The sequence below is a fragment of the Coffea arabica genome, chromosome 1c (genome assembly GCF_036785885.1).
Source record: "Coffea arabica cultivar ET-39 chromosome 1c, Coffea Arabica ET-39 HiFi, whole genome shotgun sequence".
Taxonomy (NCBI): domain Eukaryota; kingdom Viridiplantae; phylum Streptophyta; class Magnoliopsida; order Gentianales; family Rubiaceae; genus Coffea; species Coffea arabica.
Window position 1 is genome coordinate 181,695 of NC_092310.1, and position 16,065 is coordinate 197,759.

Below are 16,065 nucleotides of genomic sequence, written 5' to 3' on the forward strand. Positions count from 1 at the left end.
TCCAGTCGTATGTGCGTGCAGTCGTTCGACCTCCATGCCCCTGCTTGGCTCTGTTCTTTTTTTTTTTTTGCTTTTCTCCTCTCCCACCCTCTGAGACTGAGACACCTCCTCCTCCTCCCCCTATTCCACTTCCACTTCTAATTCCAGTTCCTCCCGCCGCTGCAATTCCTTCCATGCCCGCCATGAAAATAACGGATCCCCCCAACCCTAACTCCACTTTGGGTGATTTGTAAAAAAATAAAAATAAAAAAAAAATAAAGAGAGACAGTCGGCCCAACCCCGGCATAAACGATAGTGTTACTCCTTTTTCTGCAGTGGAGAGGGGGTGAGGGTGAGGTACAGAAAAATTTTTTTTTGAGGTGACCGGCGCTGGTACAGGTGGTGGAGATGGTGGCTGGCATGGTGGGTTGGATGAGGGAAGAAAAAGAAGAAAATTTTTGGAAAATTTTTTGTTTATTAGATTTTTGAAATGTGTAGGGAAAAAACTTTAAGAAGTTTTTTGGGGTTCCTGTAGCAAAAGTTGTTAAAAAACTAATAGGTAAAAAACTTGGTCAAAAAACCCACTTCCAAATAGGCCCATTGTTTGAATACGTATAATCAACAACAGGAGGGGGACCCCAACTCCGCCCGCACCGGCCCGGTCAAAAAAAAAAAAGTTGAAATCTTGAGAATCAACTATGGACGCGTTAAGTGTGCGGGGTGGATTGGTAGCTTGCACGCGTTTAGCGTGTTGGGTGAAATTGCTTGGATTGTATTAGGCATATAGCAGGCGTCATGGTGTGATTTTACTTTATTGTCTGGTGCTTTGTGCGCCGGCGCTTTGCTCTTCATTTGATCGTGAGCTGGCTGCTAAAGTGATAAGCTGCAATTTCCTCTATTTAGAAATAACAAATAATAAATGTTTGCTTCTATTTTAATAAATACATACAATGAATCAAATTGGCTGGACGTGTGTGCTACGTGAGTCCCGCTTAAGTTGTCTTTGGGTCGGTTTGCTGATGCCTGCTGCGTGTTGGGTGTGTGTGTTTCATTCCGATTCCGGAAAAAAAACATACTCCCTTCGTCCCACTTTGATAGTTTTGTTTTCCTTTTTCGTCTGTCTCAAATTGTAGTCCACTTTCCCATTAAGAAATGTAGTAATCTTCCAAATTGTCTAAAATACCCTTATTAAATATCTTGTTATTAATACATTGTTATTAAATACTAACCCACTACATTGAATATATTGAGCTTTTCCAATACTAACCCATTAGCTGTAACTGATATTAATTGGCACTCTTCGTGATTAGCATAAGGGTATTTTAGGAAATTATTAATCTAAATTTATGTTTCCAACTAAATTAATTACACTTTCTTAATCTGTGTGAAAAAAAAAACCAAGACTAACAAAACGGGACGGAGGGAGTACAATGAATCAAATTAACAATATTATGTTTATAAATGAAAAGAAAGTTTTCTTACATATCTCATTGCACTAACAATTATGACTTCCTATTTAAAATCTCATTGGTAACAATTATGGCTTCTCATTTAAAATTTGCTCATAAATCGACCATGATTGACTACGTGTATAATGCTCAAATGCACAAGGCATTATGTGAGTATAATAGAGAGCATCACATATGCACTCAAAAATAATTGCAGCAATGGATTTTGAAAAACAAATGATAATAGATTCATAATTTAGAAAAAATATATATGTAATTTTAATGAATTATTGCTTTAATATTTGAAGGGAACCAACGGGTTAGGTAAGGTTTTCAAAAAAATTTATTATATTGTTATTTTATTAAAATTATTAACTTAGCTTGTTAGCCCAAGTCGGAACCTGACAAATTATTAATTTATCAAATACTGATTTATAGAAGCTTTACTATATAAACGGAGTTACAAGTGAGAGAATTGCAGTTTTTGTCTCAAATGTTGAAAGCATAAAAAGTTTTAATCCCAAAAATTTGGATGAGACAAATGTAGTTTCAAAATTTTCAATTTCTAAGTACATTTAATCTCATTGACTAATTTTTGCCAATTGCTATTAGAATTTATAATGTAACATTAGTGTTGGCAAGTAATTTTTTGAAAATTTTTTTTTTTTAAAAAAGAGGACTAATTACCCACTTGCTATGTAACCTAGAATTTTTTTTTATCAATCAATTTTTTTTATTATGATATCACACGTAGCAATTAGCAAAAATTAGTGAAAACATTTGAGATAACATTTACTTTCATCCAAACTTTATGGATAAAAACCTCTCGTGCCTTAAATATCTAGAACCAAAATTACAATTCTCTCGTGTGTGTGTGTGTGTATATATAAACATATAGAATATGAGTATCACTGAGTGTGGAGTTAGATTATGGTTAATTATAAAGATAGAGAGGAGATGACACCAATTATCCCCATATTCTACTGATAGTAAATTTTAGTCATTTGCATATAAAATAAAGCATTTTAGTCCCTCATAAATCTAAAATCTACTCCTTCGGTCAATCACATTTTTAATCGTATTTTTGCCCAAAATAGCGACAGACACATCACATGTTCAAACATTTTTTTATCCTGTTTTTATGAGTAACTCATGTGCAAATATCAAGTTTTTTAGTTAAAAAGAAGGGATAATTTCATAAAACCTCCCCTGAGGTTTTTGTCAATTGCACTTGCCTCCCCTCAACATCTGGAAATATCACTTACCTCTCTTATTTGAGAAACTTAAGTAACTTGTCAGCCCAAATCAGAAAAAGGTGGATTAAAATACTAGTATCAAGAGAGAGAGAAAGAATTTTAATGGCAGAAATACCCTTTTTATTTCCTACAAAATGTTATTTTAATAAATGTTTAAGTAATTGGGTGGTAGGGAGCGAAAAGTGTGGGTGTTTGTGAAAATTGAAGAAGTATGTGAAATTTGTCATCCAAAAATTTGTACCGCTCCAAGAATGGTGATTCAACGCAGCTATTACCATTGTCATCCAAGAATGTAATTCAATGCAAAATGAGTAATGCATGACGAATTTAAATATCAACAAAACTAGAAGTAGTCAAAAGCTTTGTTTTGAAACTCGAATCGATCCGATCGGTTCAATCGATTAAATCGAAAATCGAGTAGACATCCGATCTGAGTTGTCTTAAAAAACCGTGAAACAAAAATTCGGTCAAACTTGGTCGAAAATCGGGTTTGACCGAAAACCGGAAGTATAGCTTGGAACAGGTTTTTTTTTTTCGCATTTTCTTTTTTTACCTTTTTTTATTCTTTCTTTTAACTACTCTCAAATCTCTTCACATATCCTACGATAAATCTCTCTCAAACAACTCTAATGGAAGATCTAAGTTAAAAAAGGGATAAAACATTAAAAAAAAAAAAAAAGAAAGTAAAAAATTCACCTAGAAATATTTTATCAATTTTATTATTTGATCCCTAGACTACTAGAAAACTATTATTACACCTACAAACATTTTAGAACGTATATCTATAGCCCTAAATTCTTGTAGTATTTTTCAAACAAGCCCTCCAATTTAGTTCTAAAGTTGTTGAATATGCATTAATTTGTAAATTACATAAATTGCTACTTAATTATACTACCTTATTTGTATTTTCTTATAAAGTATTTTAGAAACATCAAACATACATTGAACATACATTTCTTAGTATTAATATGCTTTTAGAAAATTTACATAATATATTAATTTTTAAAATTAAATATAATTACAACATCATGATGACGTTATCTGGTTCTTCGATGGGTTCGACCCTAACCCCTAACTTCGACCTAGTCGATGGTCGGTTCGAGTTTCAAAACATTGGTCAAAAGTAAATAAGAAGCTACAGCATATTTAGTGCAAATCCAAAATGCAACATCATATTATAAGTACTAGCTGTTGCAATCCAAACTTGCACAAAACACCATCTAAGTTTACTACTACAATTAGATGGTGAGGATTGCAAACTGCTAACATAGTTCCAAATGCATGTCCAAAAGTAATGAGTGGGCAGCAAATTTGAGATGACATCCACGAAGCACCACTCAACAAAGAGTTACATTGAGTTTTAGTAAGCGCTATCATATGTAATAATTCGATCAGCTGGAAAAGGTAGCTTTCAAGATTACTCAGATCTCATGCTGAAACTATTGGTAAGGCTTTGTCTGTCCATATTGGCAGCCGCTTCAATGCTTATAGAGACTTGAGTCTGGGAATTCTAATTGGTATTAGTTGCAGAAACTGGTTGTGCACTCGCAAAAGCATTTCCCTTTCCTTTTTGGAACTTTTAGCAGTAGAAGGACTAGCCATTTGAGAAGTTTTTCCTCTCTGGAAAACACAAAAGAAACTTATATCCTATAGCACAAGAAATTCAGTATAATTTGTATTGCTTTGTATACCACTTACCTTTCTCTTGGAAGCACTTCCAGTAGCCTTGACATTCACTCGAACATTCACAGCAGTAACATTAGTTGGCGGAGTTTGATTACTTCCTTGACTTGAAACCACAACAGGAACATTTCCTTGTGCATGGTCCTAGGATGAATAAAATTCGAGAGATAGAAAAACTTAAAATGCCATAATCTTTACTTAAATGCAATATTGACCTCGCTTACCCAAAGCACAGATCCCGCTAAACCAATGCTAGTAATGCCATAATAGTAAAATTAGTTCTACGTTAAAAACTATGGTAATCTGTATAAATATTGTTTACTTTTAACCTGATTTCTAGAAGTAGAGCTACCATTCTTTGCATTCACAGGTGCTCCTTGGCATGTCCTTCTGTCATGACCAAATGCCTTACAGTTGGAACACTTGAAAGTAGTTGATCTCTTTGTCTGAGAAAAAGGAACACCTTTATCAACTTCCCTTTTGCTATTTGTTCTTGGTCTACCCAGTGCTTTTCTAAGAGGTGGTGGTAAAACAGTTTTTGGAAGCACATCAGGCATAGACAACCATTGCTGAATATGTGGAATTGGATGGATCATTGAGGAGTAGGTCCTCAAGTACTGATCCTTTGAGAAAGCCTTCTCACAGTAGCTGTCAAGTGTCTCCTTCTTGTACATCACTTCTAATGCAGCATGCTTGTTATTCACCACAATCACAATAATGTCTATCAGCTAATTTGACTATACAAGTCTTATCAAAATTGCCTACTTCAAAAGTATCCTCACTAGCCATCATTAACTCACATCTTCATGACTTCTGGGATTTTGGAGAAGAAGATGAGGGATGATGAAGAAAGTTTAAAGGAAGAAGATAAAGAAAGACGAAGATGATTTGTAAATGGAGATATTCTAAACTTGCCATTTCTACCCATTTTAAATTTTGATTGATAGATTGATATAATCTAAACTGGGTTTGTTTAGATTCTAAAAATTTATGGGAAATATTATGAATTTCATGAGATTTTTTTTATAATCAAGGTTTTGTTTTTCTTTTTTTAACTCTCTTAGGTTTGTTTAACAAAGATTTAGACAATGGAGGTGTACTTCAATTTCATAAGGATTTTTGAATTTTTAACAGAGAGAGAGAGAATTTGATTAATTGTCAATTTTACCAGCCCCCAACCCCCCCCCCCCCCCCCCTCTCCTCTCAAAGAAAAGTACTACTACGTGCGCATGTCCTCCTCTCCTCTATTTTCTGCTCACCTGCCCCTTGCCTTTCTCTAAAACGTCTTAATCACACCTTTTTCTTTCTTTTAAATTTCAATTTCGTTTGCTTGGCTGTTAGGAGAAAGGAGAAAACAGCTCCCTAGTGCTGATAGTAAAACACGGAGAATTTGTTATTCTTTTTCGCAATTTCCTTCACCGAATACAAAATCAGAATTGGCCTTGAATGACCATCTAAATATCTTTGGCAAAATCTTGGTAGACCTGATCTGATCTTGTACACCTTATGGTCCAAATTTTATCGCACCATCAAGTCTTGAGTTGGTGAGATAATGTAGAAAAATTGGAGCCACAGAGTTGACATAGACCGGATCCACCAAAGTGTTTGCCTCTAAACTACCATTTGTTTAGAGTAGCAGAACCTAATGTACCAAGGCAAATCTAATTCCGAAGTAGTTGGAAGGAATCATAAGGGCAAGCCAAGGAGCTGACAAACATTTTAAGAACATCTTTGACAAATCCACATCCGCAGCCCAAATAGAGCTTTTACTATAGCCTCAAAACTTTTGACATCAGAGTTCTGCTTTACACAATGAATCTCGGAAGCTACTATCTCAGAAAACTTTATCCTGGAAAAGAATGCCATCAATGATTACTGTACAAATGTTGCTGCTGCATACAACCAGTTGGGTATTAAGAACTCTCGATCAAAAACCAAGGGGGAATAGATGCTGCCAAACCAGAGTCCTTGTATTCAAACATTCAGGAGCTTTCTCGTACCATTCTCATCCTGCAAATGGGATTAATCAGTGGCTAAGTTAAGTACCAAGAATTGATTCTCTAAAACACCCATGCTTATTGATGATCCATTACGGAGGATTTCAAATACTGAGATTTCATGAGAGACAAATTGATCCCAACGACAAAGGGAGGACAAGTCAATCAAAGTATGTGGATAGATTAGTACTCAGAAATGGTATGAAGAGGTCCAAACCAAACTCACACATGAAAGATTCTACAAAACCATCAAAACTAGAATCTCATCAAAGAACACTATATGTTGTAAAACAAACTTGCATCTTTTTCTTTGTTACCTTTTAGTCCTAGAGGTAATTTTCTCTTACCATAACAACTGCAGCTTCAGAGATTAGAACTTCGTTCAGCAATGCTGTTTTAATATATTTTTGTGTGTGCCTGAGCATGTGCAAGCTCATGCAGTTTTAATATATTTTGTGTGTGCGTGAGTGTGTGCAAGCTTGTGCATAACGCACCCACACACCAAAACAAAAAAAATGTTGGTAAGCCAAATAAAAACCTCTGCATTTTTTTTAAACTTATGAATTAAAACATCCATCCTGTAAATACCCCTAATCTGTAATAGGACAATTCCATTTTCCTATCATACTTTTCCTACCTTTTCACTTATCTTAATTAGCAACAAAAACTAATGTACGACAAGTTATTCCATGTTCTGAAGTCAGTGCCAAGCATTGGTCATTTGCTACTTGTCTTCAATGTGGCACCCTGAATTCCACCTTGACTCAATTCTGAACAATTTCCTTTTTGAACTTTGATGGAAAAAAAACACTAGATTATCATCCATAGTAGTGTTGGGAGAAGTCTCAGCCTTTTTTGACCATGCACTAATATCCACTGCAATATCCCCATCCCCCATCCAAATTCACACAATTTACTGTGAAATGAGTAACAAAGAAAGGTAATAAATCTTTTTTTTTTTTTGGATTGCTATGCACAGATGTTTCAACATCAAAGCACCATCACTTCAAAATTTGAAAGTGCAAGGCGAAATGCAACTTTACTCAAATAAAGAAGCCTGAAAACAAACTCATGCAAAGAATAAAAACCAAGTGGAGGATTGAAGTATAACGTTAACCTGTACAATTTGTTAGCATCTCAGCTTATCATACAAAACATACCAAATAAATAAAATCTTAAACTAATTCATATGTTGTTACTTTCAAACCAAGCAGAGAGACTGTCATAAGTATGACAAACAAAGCAGAGGTATGTCTATGCAGATTTATCAAAATTAAAGAAAATTTAAGATGTTTTAGCAACTTTGTAATGACCAAGTATATTAGGTTTGACTACCTGCTACTAAGCTGGTACATTAAATAAAAGATAAGCAAAGCAATATAGCAAACTCATGAAGTTTAAGCAAATTGGATACACTGTCAGTGTATATCAAATTTACTGTTTAGCAAAACCTGGATATAGATATCTTTGTCTCCAGCTCCCGGCTGCGACTTGAAACAAATTACATTTAGCAACCCCATGGTTACATATGAATCTTATATATTGTTGCATATCATGACAAGTTTTGAGACATTAGAGATCCATCCTAGGAGGCATTCTTAACTCCAACAAGCTTTGGGATTTGTGTGCTGGGAATTTTTATTTTTTTTTTGGGGAGGGGGGGTGCCAAGAGGAGAGGCAATCCTATCCTTTCTTATAGGAGAGAGATATTGTTGGCAGACAACCGTCTGCGCCATCAGTTTTGATAGGATATTATATATTATCTTTTGAATAATGTTTATTCCTAATTTAGCAACAACATGTCCTACAGGTACATGGCTGAAGTCACCATGGTTCCCAAAATGCCAACTTTACCCACCCAAGTTAGAAGCTTATTCAACACACTTCAGAGTACCCTTTCTTTTAAAGAATAATAGCATTATCCCTCCCTATTCAAGATTGCTTTGTCTCTTTTCTCACAATTTCCACCTCAAATCAAGTTGTTGCTTGTGTAATATCACCCGAACACCATCTGACCTACAGACCTAAACCCTCCCCAATGCACAAAAATACTTTCTGGATGTTGTCTATTTGAGACTGGGGAGGGGAAAAAATTACTGCTAGAGTAATTTACAATCCCGTCACTTGTCATAGATGATAAATTGAGATCAGGCAAGCACATATGAAAGGGCACATCAAGGAACCACTACTCCATGTGTAAGGTAACATGCCAAATTAGATGACAGCTATCCATTCTTCTTTAACTTTGATCTAAATCGGCCCATTCAACAGATGGATTCAACTCACTATCCTTATTTTCCCTAAATCTAACAAATGGATAGGCAAATCTTACACAGCTAAACCAACAGTCAAATTGCAAAATTATAAAAAAGGAACACCCCATTGGAATCAAAATGCCATCAATTATTATCACTTGAAATAGGATAGGGCAAGAAAGCAAATAGAAAGAGAATCCAAAAGACATAAATATATATTTGCTACTTAGCATTCTCAAATCAGTAACCATGTTAATTCAGCTGAGCATAAAATCATACGTCAAGCTCATGCAGTAATACAATTCTGAAGCTTGTCCATCATAAACACCACAATACTCTTGATATTGGTCAGTGGCTGAAGCTTCAAAAAAATCCCAGGCTTAATTTATTGGCTAGAAGTAAAGTCAACAAGGGCTAGACTATGGAAACTCCCGTAATAGAATTATACTGACGAGATTTCTGTCCACACTCCACTTACTTCATCAAGACATCTCAACCAATACATTTCTGATCCTACTTTACCGTCCTAGGTGCTTATTTAGCAGCTTCTTAGCATAAATTTTTTCTGAAGTCCCCATTTCAAGTCCAGTCCCAGAACTGAAGGCCCGACAATTGTAAAGTGGTGAAGCGAAGAAATATGGACCTTTACTGACATGCAAGACACAGTCTTCATCTTCTTTCATGTCTGCAAATACTCAATATCTTCTTTGATTGCTAAATATGAACAACATTAGTTTCCAAACTGACAAGAAAATCTTTCAACTGGTATGATTGTGTACAAGTGATAAACCCATTCAAAGTTCTCAAGATGACATCATCAAATTCCAAGCCTAACCACATTTTGGATTAAGCTTCCGTTGCCTGATTTTCTTGTGCATATTCCCGTTGCAAATAGAGTTTTATCTCATTCACAGGTATAACTTTATGCTCTTCCAAAATGGCGAGTTCAAATCAGGGGAAAATATGAAAAATCACAATCAAAACTGTCTAAAATATTTTCCAACAGTGTATAGCTCTAGAACAATTCTTAAATCCTGAAATTCAGTTAGTGAGTACTATACCTGTAAAACCAGCTCTTTCCTCATTTATCCAACCTGAAATCTGAGCCAAATCAGCCCTGACCCCCCTTCGTAAAACATTTTACGGATTGTCCATAATGATAGAAGAATCAAAGACTTTGTCAACATTTTTATTCATCTACTTGAAATTCTAATGTTAAAATGATCTTGAGTTATTTTGAGTTCTTTAATTAAAAAAAAATGAGGATTGGTTTGGTTGGCAAGGGATCAGCACAACAAAAGTAGTCTGATTACCTGGGACAAACAGATTTCAGTGTTTGGTCTGCTTAATTGATAGTGGATAGAAATATGATTCTTCAAATCTAAGAAATTAACATTCAACTACAGGGAAAATATCCCAATCCTCAGCTCAGGGAACTTAGTGAAAGCAAATGGCAGAGCATCAATGTCAGAGATGATCCTTTACCCGTTGGCAATGGAACTCCCCTGTCACACATGTATCTATAACCCACACAAACAGTAATGGTGGCGAAGCAGAAGAAAATTGACATCCTGAAGGGTGTGGTTCTACCTTCACTCCATGGTCTTCACACACACACAGAGTCGAAGACTACCAATGCATTCCAATTAAAAATCAACCAAGCTTAGAGTAACTATTATGCCGGGGGCTGCGGTGACAATAGTTGTAGAGGTCTTTACTCTGAGTGTTGTTTTCTAAAACAACTGTCCACAAACCGGTAGCAGAGAGCACCAACTCATTTATTTGCTTATTGCCATACTAAGCGTTTGATGTGTTCTTGAATTGGTGATAAAGCTTCCAGATTTATTTTGTTCAAATGCAGACTTCAATAAAGAAACAATACTACTATTCACCAGGATTCCTGATGCACTTAATTTCTTTTTTCTCCTCGTAAAGAAAAAATTTGCATTATTTCATTTTGTCTTCATCACACAGCAATTGATGGAAGAAATAGAAAATGTCTTGGACATTTAAAATTCCAATGCCTTTTGGCATCAATTTTTTAAGCTCTGAAAGTTCTTGGAATGCTAAAGCTTTCAATATGCGAGGCTTCAAAATCACCAAAAGTTGTTAATTATTAAGATCCACGTTCTTAATATCAGTTTCTAACATATTTTTCAATTTGCTTTTGAAAATCTCATACAACATTTTCTTTAAAGAAGAAAAGTTGAAACTAAAATCCTAAGATTCTAATTCCTATCACCCCATATGTCCTGGGATTTCCCATGCCTGGAAAAAGAACCCTTCAAATACAATATGGCCTGATTGTTTTGGGTTCACCAAATACATTGTCACTGTTCCCTTGCAAAACTCTTCCTTTACAAAACCTATTCATACCCTATAGGTTGCATATGGGAGTATTAGGCCTTATTCCAAATTGACTTTGCAGAGCTAAATTTATCTTATCATTTTGAAAAGATATTTTATTGTGTTGTGAAATGCTTTCCATATTTTAAATGTATTTTTTTTGGGTCCAAAAAAAGCTGATTAGAAGCAGATCTTATGTTGCTTTTGTATTCCGACTATGGGCTACTTTTTGTGCCTCTTAAGATAATTACCACGTAAAGGCCAGAAAACATATTTTGCCATATGCCTTTCCCTCTTCATCTATTGTCATCCCACTTTCAAATGTGTAGGCTTCTCTTCCCTCTACCATGAGTAAAGCAATTAGCTACATCTAAAGATTGTTTAATTAGCACACAAGCCCATGTATGCCAGATATAAGAGTAATTTGGTCATTAATTAGTCAAAATCAGATTTTGCCTTTTTTTTATATAAAATTCATGCATTCCTAGTTTAACAGCAAACAAGAACATGAGAGTTATTATGAGAAATCGGATTTTCAAGAATCAGTTCTGTAAAATCAGCAGCAGTTGAGAAAACCTCTTACTCTCACTAAATAATTCAATCTGTTCAAAATAAGAGGACACAGACACAAAGATGCCAAAAAATGAGACCTTTACATTTTTGCCTGCAAATTTGTATATTAAGACGCCAAAAATTGACTCCATTACATTTATGCCCGCAAATTTTCTACTAAGTGTATCACATCGTGTAATCACATACCAGTGACACTAAATTCTCTACCTAATTCATGTGAAGGTTAGAGAGAATATCCACAAATCTCACAGGTTAAAATCAATCAGACCACCTAGAAGACCATTGGTTCCACTGACAACTTACATCTTTGTTGGGGAGAGTTTTGTTCATGCATTGCTTCAGTTGAGAAGTCTCAGCAGTAGCAGTAGACTCCATGATTAAGCCATGGTTTTGACCACCCTACATAAAGATATGAGAACCATGACTCAATGAAAATAGTATATGTAGAAGTTGCACACATGGTGCATCCAACAAACTGCTAGAAGTTTGTATTATTTATGCCACGTGAACTTGCAGATGCATTTACCAATAAAGGTGCTACATTAGAAATTTCACAAAAACACCCCCAAAAATTCATCCAAACTAACCCAAGATTCCCATAGCATAGGTGATTGTCTTGCTAATAGTTGGCTGCTTCATCTTCTCTTCTTTATCTAGCTTCATGAAGAATACAGCAGAAAGTTCTATACTTTTTTCCAATCCTTTAGTTTGCATCTCCTTTGACACATACATTATCTCAAAAATTAACCCAAAAAAGACCAGAAGAAAAAAAGAACTCAAATGACCTCCAAATGTCTCAAAATATGCAGCTCAAGAGCAAAGAGAATTCTCTCAAACAATTGCTGTATCAGCATCATGTGGAAGTTGATGCCATATTGTCCGGAATATCAAAACTCTCCCTTAACTTATCACTTCTATGAACTTCATACCAATCAGGAAGTTATCTCCCGGTGCTTCATAATTCTTTTTCATGTGAGCTAATACTACAGCTTGTGCATAGTAAGTAGTTACTTTTCTGAGTTTCGAGAATTATCTAATTAATAACGATAAATGTCTTCTGCAAGATACCAAGTCCACAGAGTCAAAACTAAGACAAACTAAGTCTTTTCATAAATGGCATTCTCAGACCACTTGAAGCAGCTGGAAGAATAGATCACATCCAAAGAATTATGCACCTAGAAGCTAAAAGGGAAGCATGAATAGTATATTGACAGAACACAAGTGAGCGAAGGATAACTTACCCCATGTAAATGTGCATCATCTTTACCCTCTTCAAATAAAGATGAATAATAAGCAGGATCATATATGGAGCCTCCTAAAACATCATCAGAGCCAGATGGATGTCTATCTATAGAAGGGGTTGCCGGATTGAGGAAACTGTTTCTCAAATCAGCATCTGATTCTCGAGGAACTGAAGTCTCTAAATAAGAAACGCCAAGTCTATACATCTGAATCCATAAGAATGAAGAAGATAACCTCACAAAAAACCCAATAATCTGCATGGACAGAGTGAGTTTAACCGAGAATATAACAAAAGTCCCATATATATCCGACGAAATGTGCCTGCACATACCACAAAATGGTTTTATTCAAAAAAGTGCTAGACATTCATGTCTTAGTTTTCTGCAAAAAGAGAGAGCATAGAAAGAAATCAACAATAATAGGATAGGAGTAAGACATGAGAATGACAAAAGGGTAACCCAAACAAAGTAACTCTGTAAATCCTAAACAAGGACATTCAACCAAAAAACCCATCATGCACTCAAAGTAAGGCCAAGGATGATAACTGCACTAATATCCAGGCTCAGGCAGAAACTTGCAGAATAAGCAAACAAAGTCGACTTGACTATAGATGTGCAGTAAAAATAATTAAATTATATCAGTAGACACTTAAATTACAACCTATCCTCATACTACCTTCTGACGTAAAATAAATATATCGCTTATATTTCAAGAAGTAATTTTTAGTTATGGATAGCATAGAAGATCAACTAAGTATTTAGGTCAACATAGACACCATTTATGAACCACTTCACAAGGCAATCAGTAAACAGAAAACCACCAAGCAATCACTTAATAGGAAAATGTATAAACCAGAAACAGTTTTATAACAATGAGAAGAGAAAAAAATATTTTCAGTCGCATTTCCGGAGCATTATAAAGCCTTAGAGTCATTTGGCTCTTCTAACCAGTAAATTTAGTTGTGACACATACATTACCTGCACTGTAATTTTTATATCCATGCTTAATCTAAGGGAAACTGAGTCACAGCATTCATTATTTAAGATTTTTAAAAAAAAAAAGGTAATCACAGCATTCATTATTTAAGATTTAAAAAAAAAGGTAATCAAAACATTTTTATCTCCTCTCCCTATTCAATCCAGAAACATGTCTAGACATACCAGGCTTTAGTCTTGCAGTTCCAACTCGCTGAAATTTCAACCAACAAATAAGAATTTATTGACATTTATCGTTCACAGAGTAAGATAGCCAATAAACCCATTAATAAGTCCGAGATATCGTTTACCAAATCAAGACTAATTTGGTACAAAATTCACATTCACTTGATACCAAATTCCAAAATCTACAAACTTCTGGAATTATAGAAACGAAAACAAGAGCCACTGTCTGCCCTTCAGCATTGACTCGCAATCTCTATAAGAAGAATTCCTTGCTTTACATCAAAGTAATACTTGTGATCTATGAGTGTTACATAGCATTAGCATCTAACAACTAATAACAGATAGCATGAGCCACATTATCTAATCAAATGATTTGCCTAAATTGAACACATTAAGAGATTCACAAATAAGAGTGTCACATAGCTCATATGTTCAACATGTTGGCAATATAAGTTGGTCAAAAATGTATGCATGATCATAATTATAATAGATCAAGTTTGCTGAATATCGGAATTCAGAAAATGAAAATTCAGAAAACAAAATGAAAAAAATGAAGGTAAGGAACTCAAACAAGCTATTATTATGATAAGAAAGGAGATTTTTTTTTGTTTTTTTTGTGGGGGGGGGGGGGGGGGGGAACCAGATAAATGGGAAAAGATGGAAAAAAGGAGAGAAAAGGACCAGATTTCACGGGCAAAGAGAATGAACCAGGTGATGTCAAGCAAAATGGAACAGAAAAGAAGCACGGCATATGTTCTCCCAAGGCTCTGACTGCTACTCTCAATGGCAACCAGGGCGAACAAGGCAATTCCCAAATCGATCAGCAAGACTCCGTTGTAGAGTGCCCCGAGTGAGCCAATCAATGAGCAACCAATCTGACAGACAGCTAAACACTGAGCATCGATATTATTCTTCTCTAATGAGCAATAGCAGCAGTAAATTTGTTACTATCATCTATCCGTCCAAGAAATCGAACAATTCATATGTGACATTAATCGTATACACTATGCATACATATATACACGCACATTATTGGAGAGAACACTGCACATACATGTAAATATTGCTAGCGAGGGTCAATACAAACATACATAACAGTCTATCAAAACATTGAGATGAAAGAATACGCAAGGAAAATCAATTGAATTCAAGGTTGATAATCTGAGAACAGTTAGTTTAGAAGAGAAGTTTACATACTTGAATGTAGATGAGAATAACAGCGGAAGACTGAATCTTATCATAATCGCGAAGCCACGTCTGTATCTGAGTTCTCAATGCAGGGCAACAACAACGCATCATAAATTCTGGACTCCAAAGGCAATCGGCCCCCCCTCTCCAGCACCGGATTTCCCTATTTATGGAGAAGCTCGTCTATTGGATGGGATTTGATTCAAACAGGCGAGGCCGCGGGCGGACAGGTCAAACAGAATCGAACCAACAGGAAAACCCTGTCCTGCCTTCCTTTCTCTTCCCTGGGTGGAGGTGAAGGGCGGAGGGATAATGGATATGGTAGGCGGTAGGTAATAGAAAGTGACAGATAATTGGATTAAGCGCGGGAAAAGGGAACAGTAGAACTAGGACACAGGCATAGGCATATGCATAAGCAGAGGCGGCCTACATTGAAACGAATTTGCCTTTTTCAAAGTTGAAAGAAACCGATTAATCTTCTTCTGAATCCTTTTCTCTCATAACATCGCCGGCCGGCGGCGTTTTTTTCCAGTCGCAGCAAAACTACTTCGTTTAAGTCAGTTTGACGGCTAACAGAACCAACAAATCAGTTCAATTAGAGAAACAACTCTCTCTCTCTCTCTCTCTCTCTCGCTGCATCTTCTGTGCAGTCTCTCACAACATTTTCCTCTTTCTTTTTTTGGCTCTTTTCCTCGTTCTGTTTCTTTCTTTCTTTTTTGCCCCTTTTTCTTTTAAAAGCTGCGTAACCTTTCTTTTGCATAAATTCAGGGGATCGAAGATCGATCGATCCCTTGCTTGTGCATCGACCCTTCGAGTTTCTTATAGTAAATGTTTTGCAAGTTGCAACTCTTAACAAGAATTAATCTGTCAAATAAAAAAAATTATCTAACAAATGGCCTAATTTCAAAATTGAATTTAATGCATAAAATTAATCTGTC

General features: G+C 35.5%; 1 protein-coding gene across 4 annotated transcripts; it reads right to left on the reverse strand.

Annotated features, from left to right (window-relative positions):
* Positions 1-6,096: 6,096 nt before the first annotated feature.
* On the reverse strand, positions 6,097-15,920 carry LOC140035160 (uncharacterized). 4 transcript variants are annotated; one of them, XM_072075543.1, is made up of 5 exons: positions 15,137-15,919; positions 14,621-14,814; positions 12,779-13,100; positions 11,841-11,936; positions 6,097-6,376 (listed from the first exon to the last, which is right to left on the reverse strand). In XM_072075543.1, exons 1-5 carry the CDS (start codon positions 15,236-15,238, stop codon positions 6,341-6,343), a joined length of 750 nt encoding a protein of 249 aa, XP_071931644.1. In that variant the 5' UTR covers positions 15,239-15,919; the 3' UTR covers positions 6,097-6,340. The 4 variants fall into 4 exon arrangements, with proteins under 4 accessions (XP_071931644.1, XP_071931247.1, XP_071932446.1 ...); XM_072075146.1 differs by having other exon boundaries at positions 14,621-14,832; XM_072076345.1 differs by lacking the exon at positions 11,841-11,936 and having other exon boundaries at positions 15,137-15,920.
* Between the last annotated feature and the right edge of the window lie 145 nt (positions 15,921-16,065).

What these genes read in the sequence shown, in the direction of transcription:
- LOC140035160 (XM_072075146.1), bottom strand. Translation starts at nt 15,238, where the DNA reads ATGATGCGTTGTTGTTGCCCTGCATTGAGAACTCAGATACAGACGTGG. An exon ending in TTATTCTCATCTACATTCAA is followed by an intron (nt 14,833 to 15,136) that starts GTATGTAAACTT and finishes ATCGATGCTCAG; the next exon opens with TGTTTAGCTGTCTGTCAGAT. An exon ending in ATGATGCACATTTACATGGG is followed by an intron (nt 11,937 to 12,778) that starts GTAAGTTATCCT and finishes ATCTTTATGTAG; the next exon opens with GGTGGTCAAAACCATGGCTT.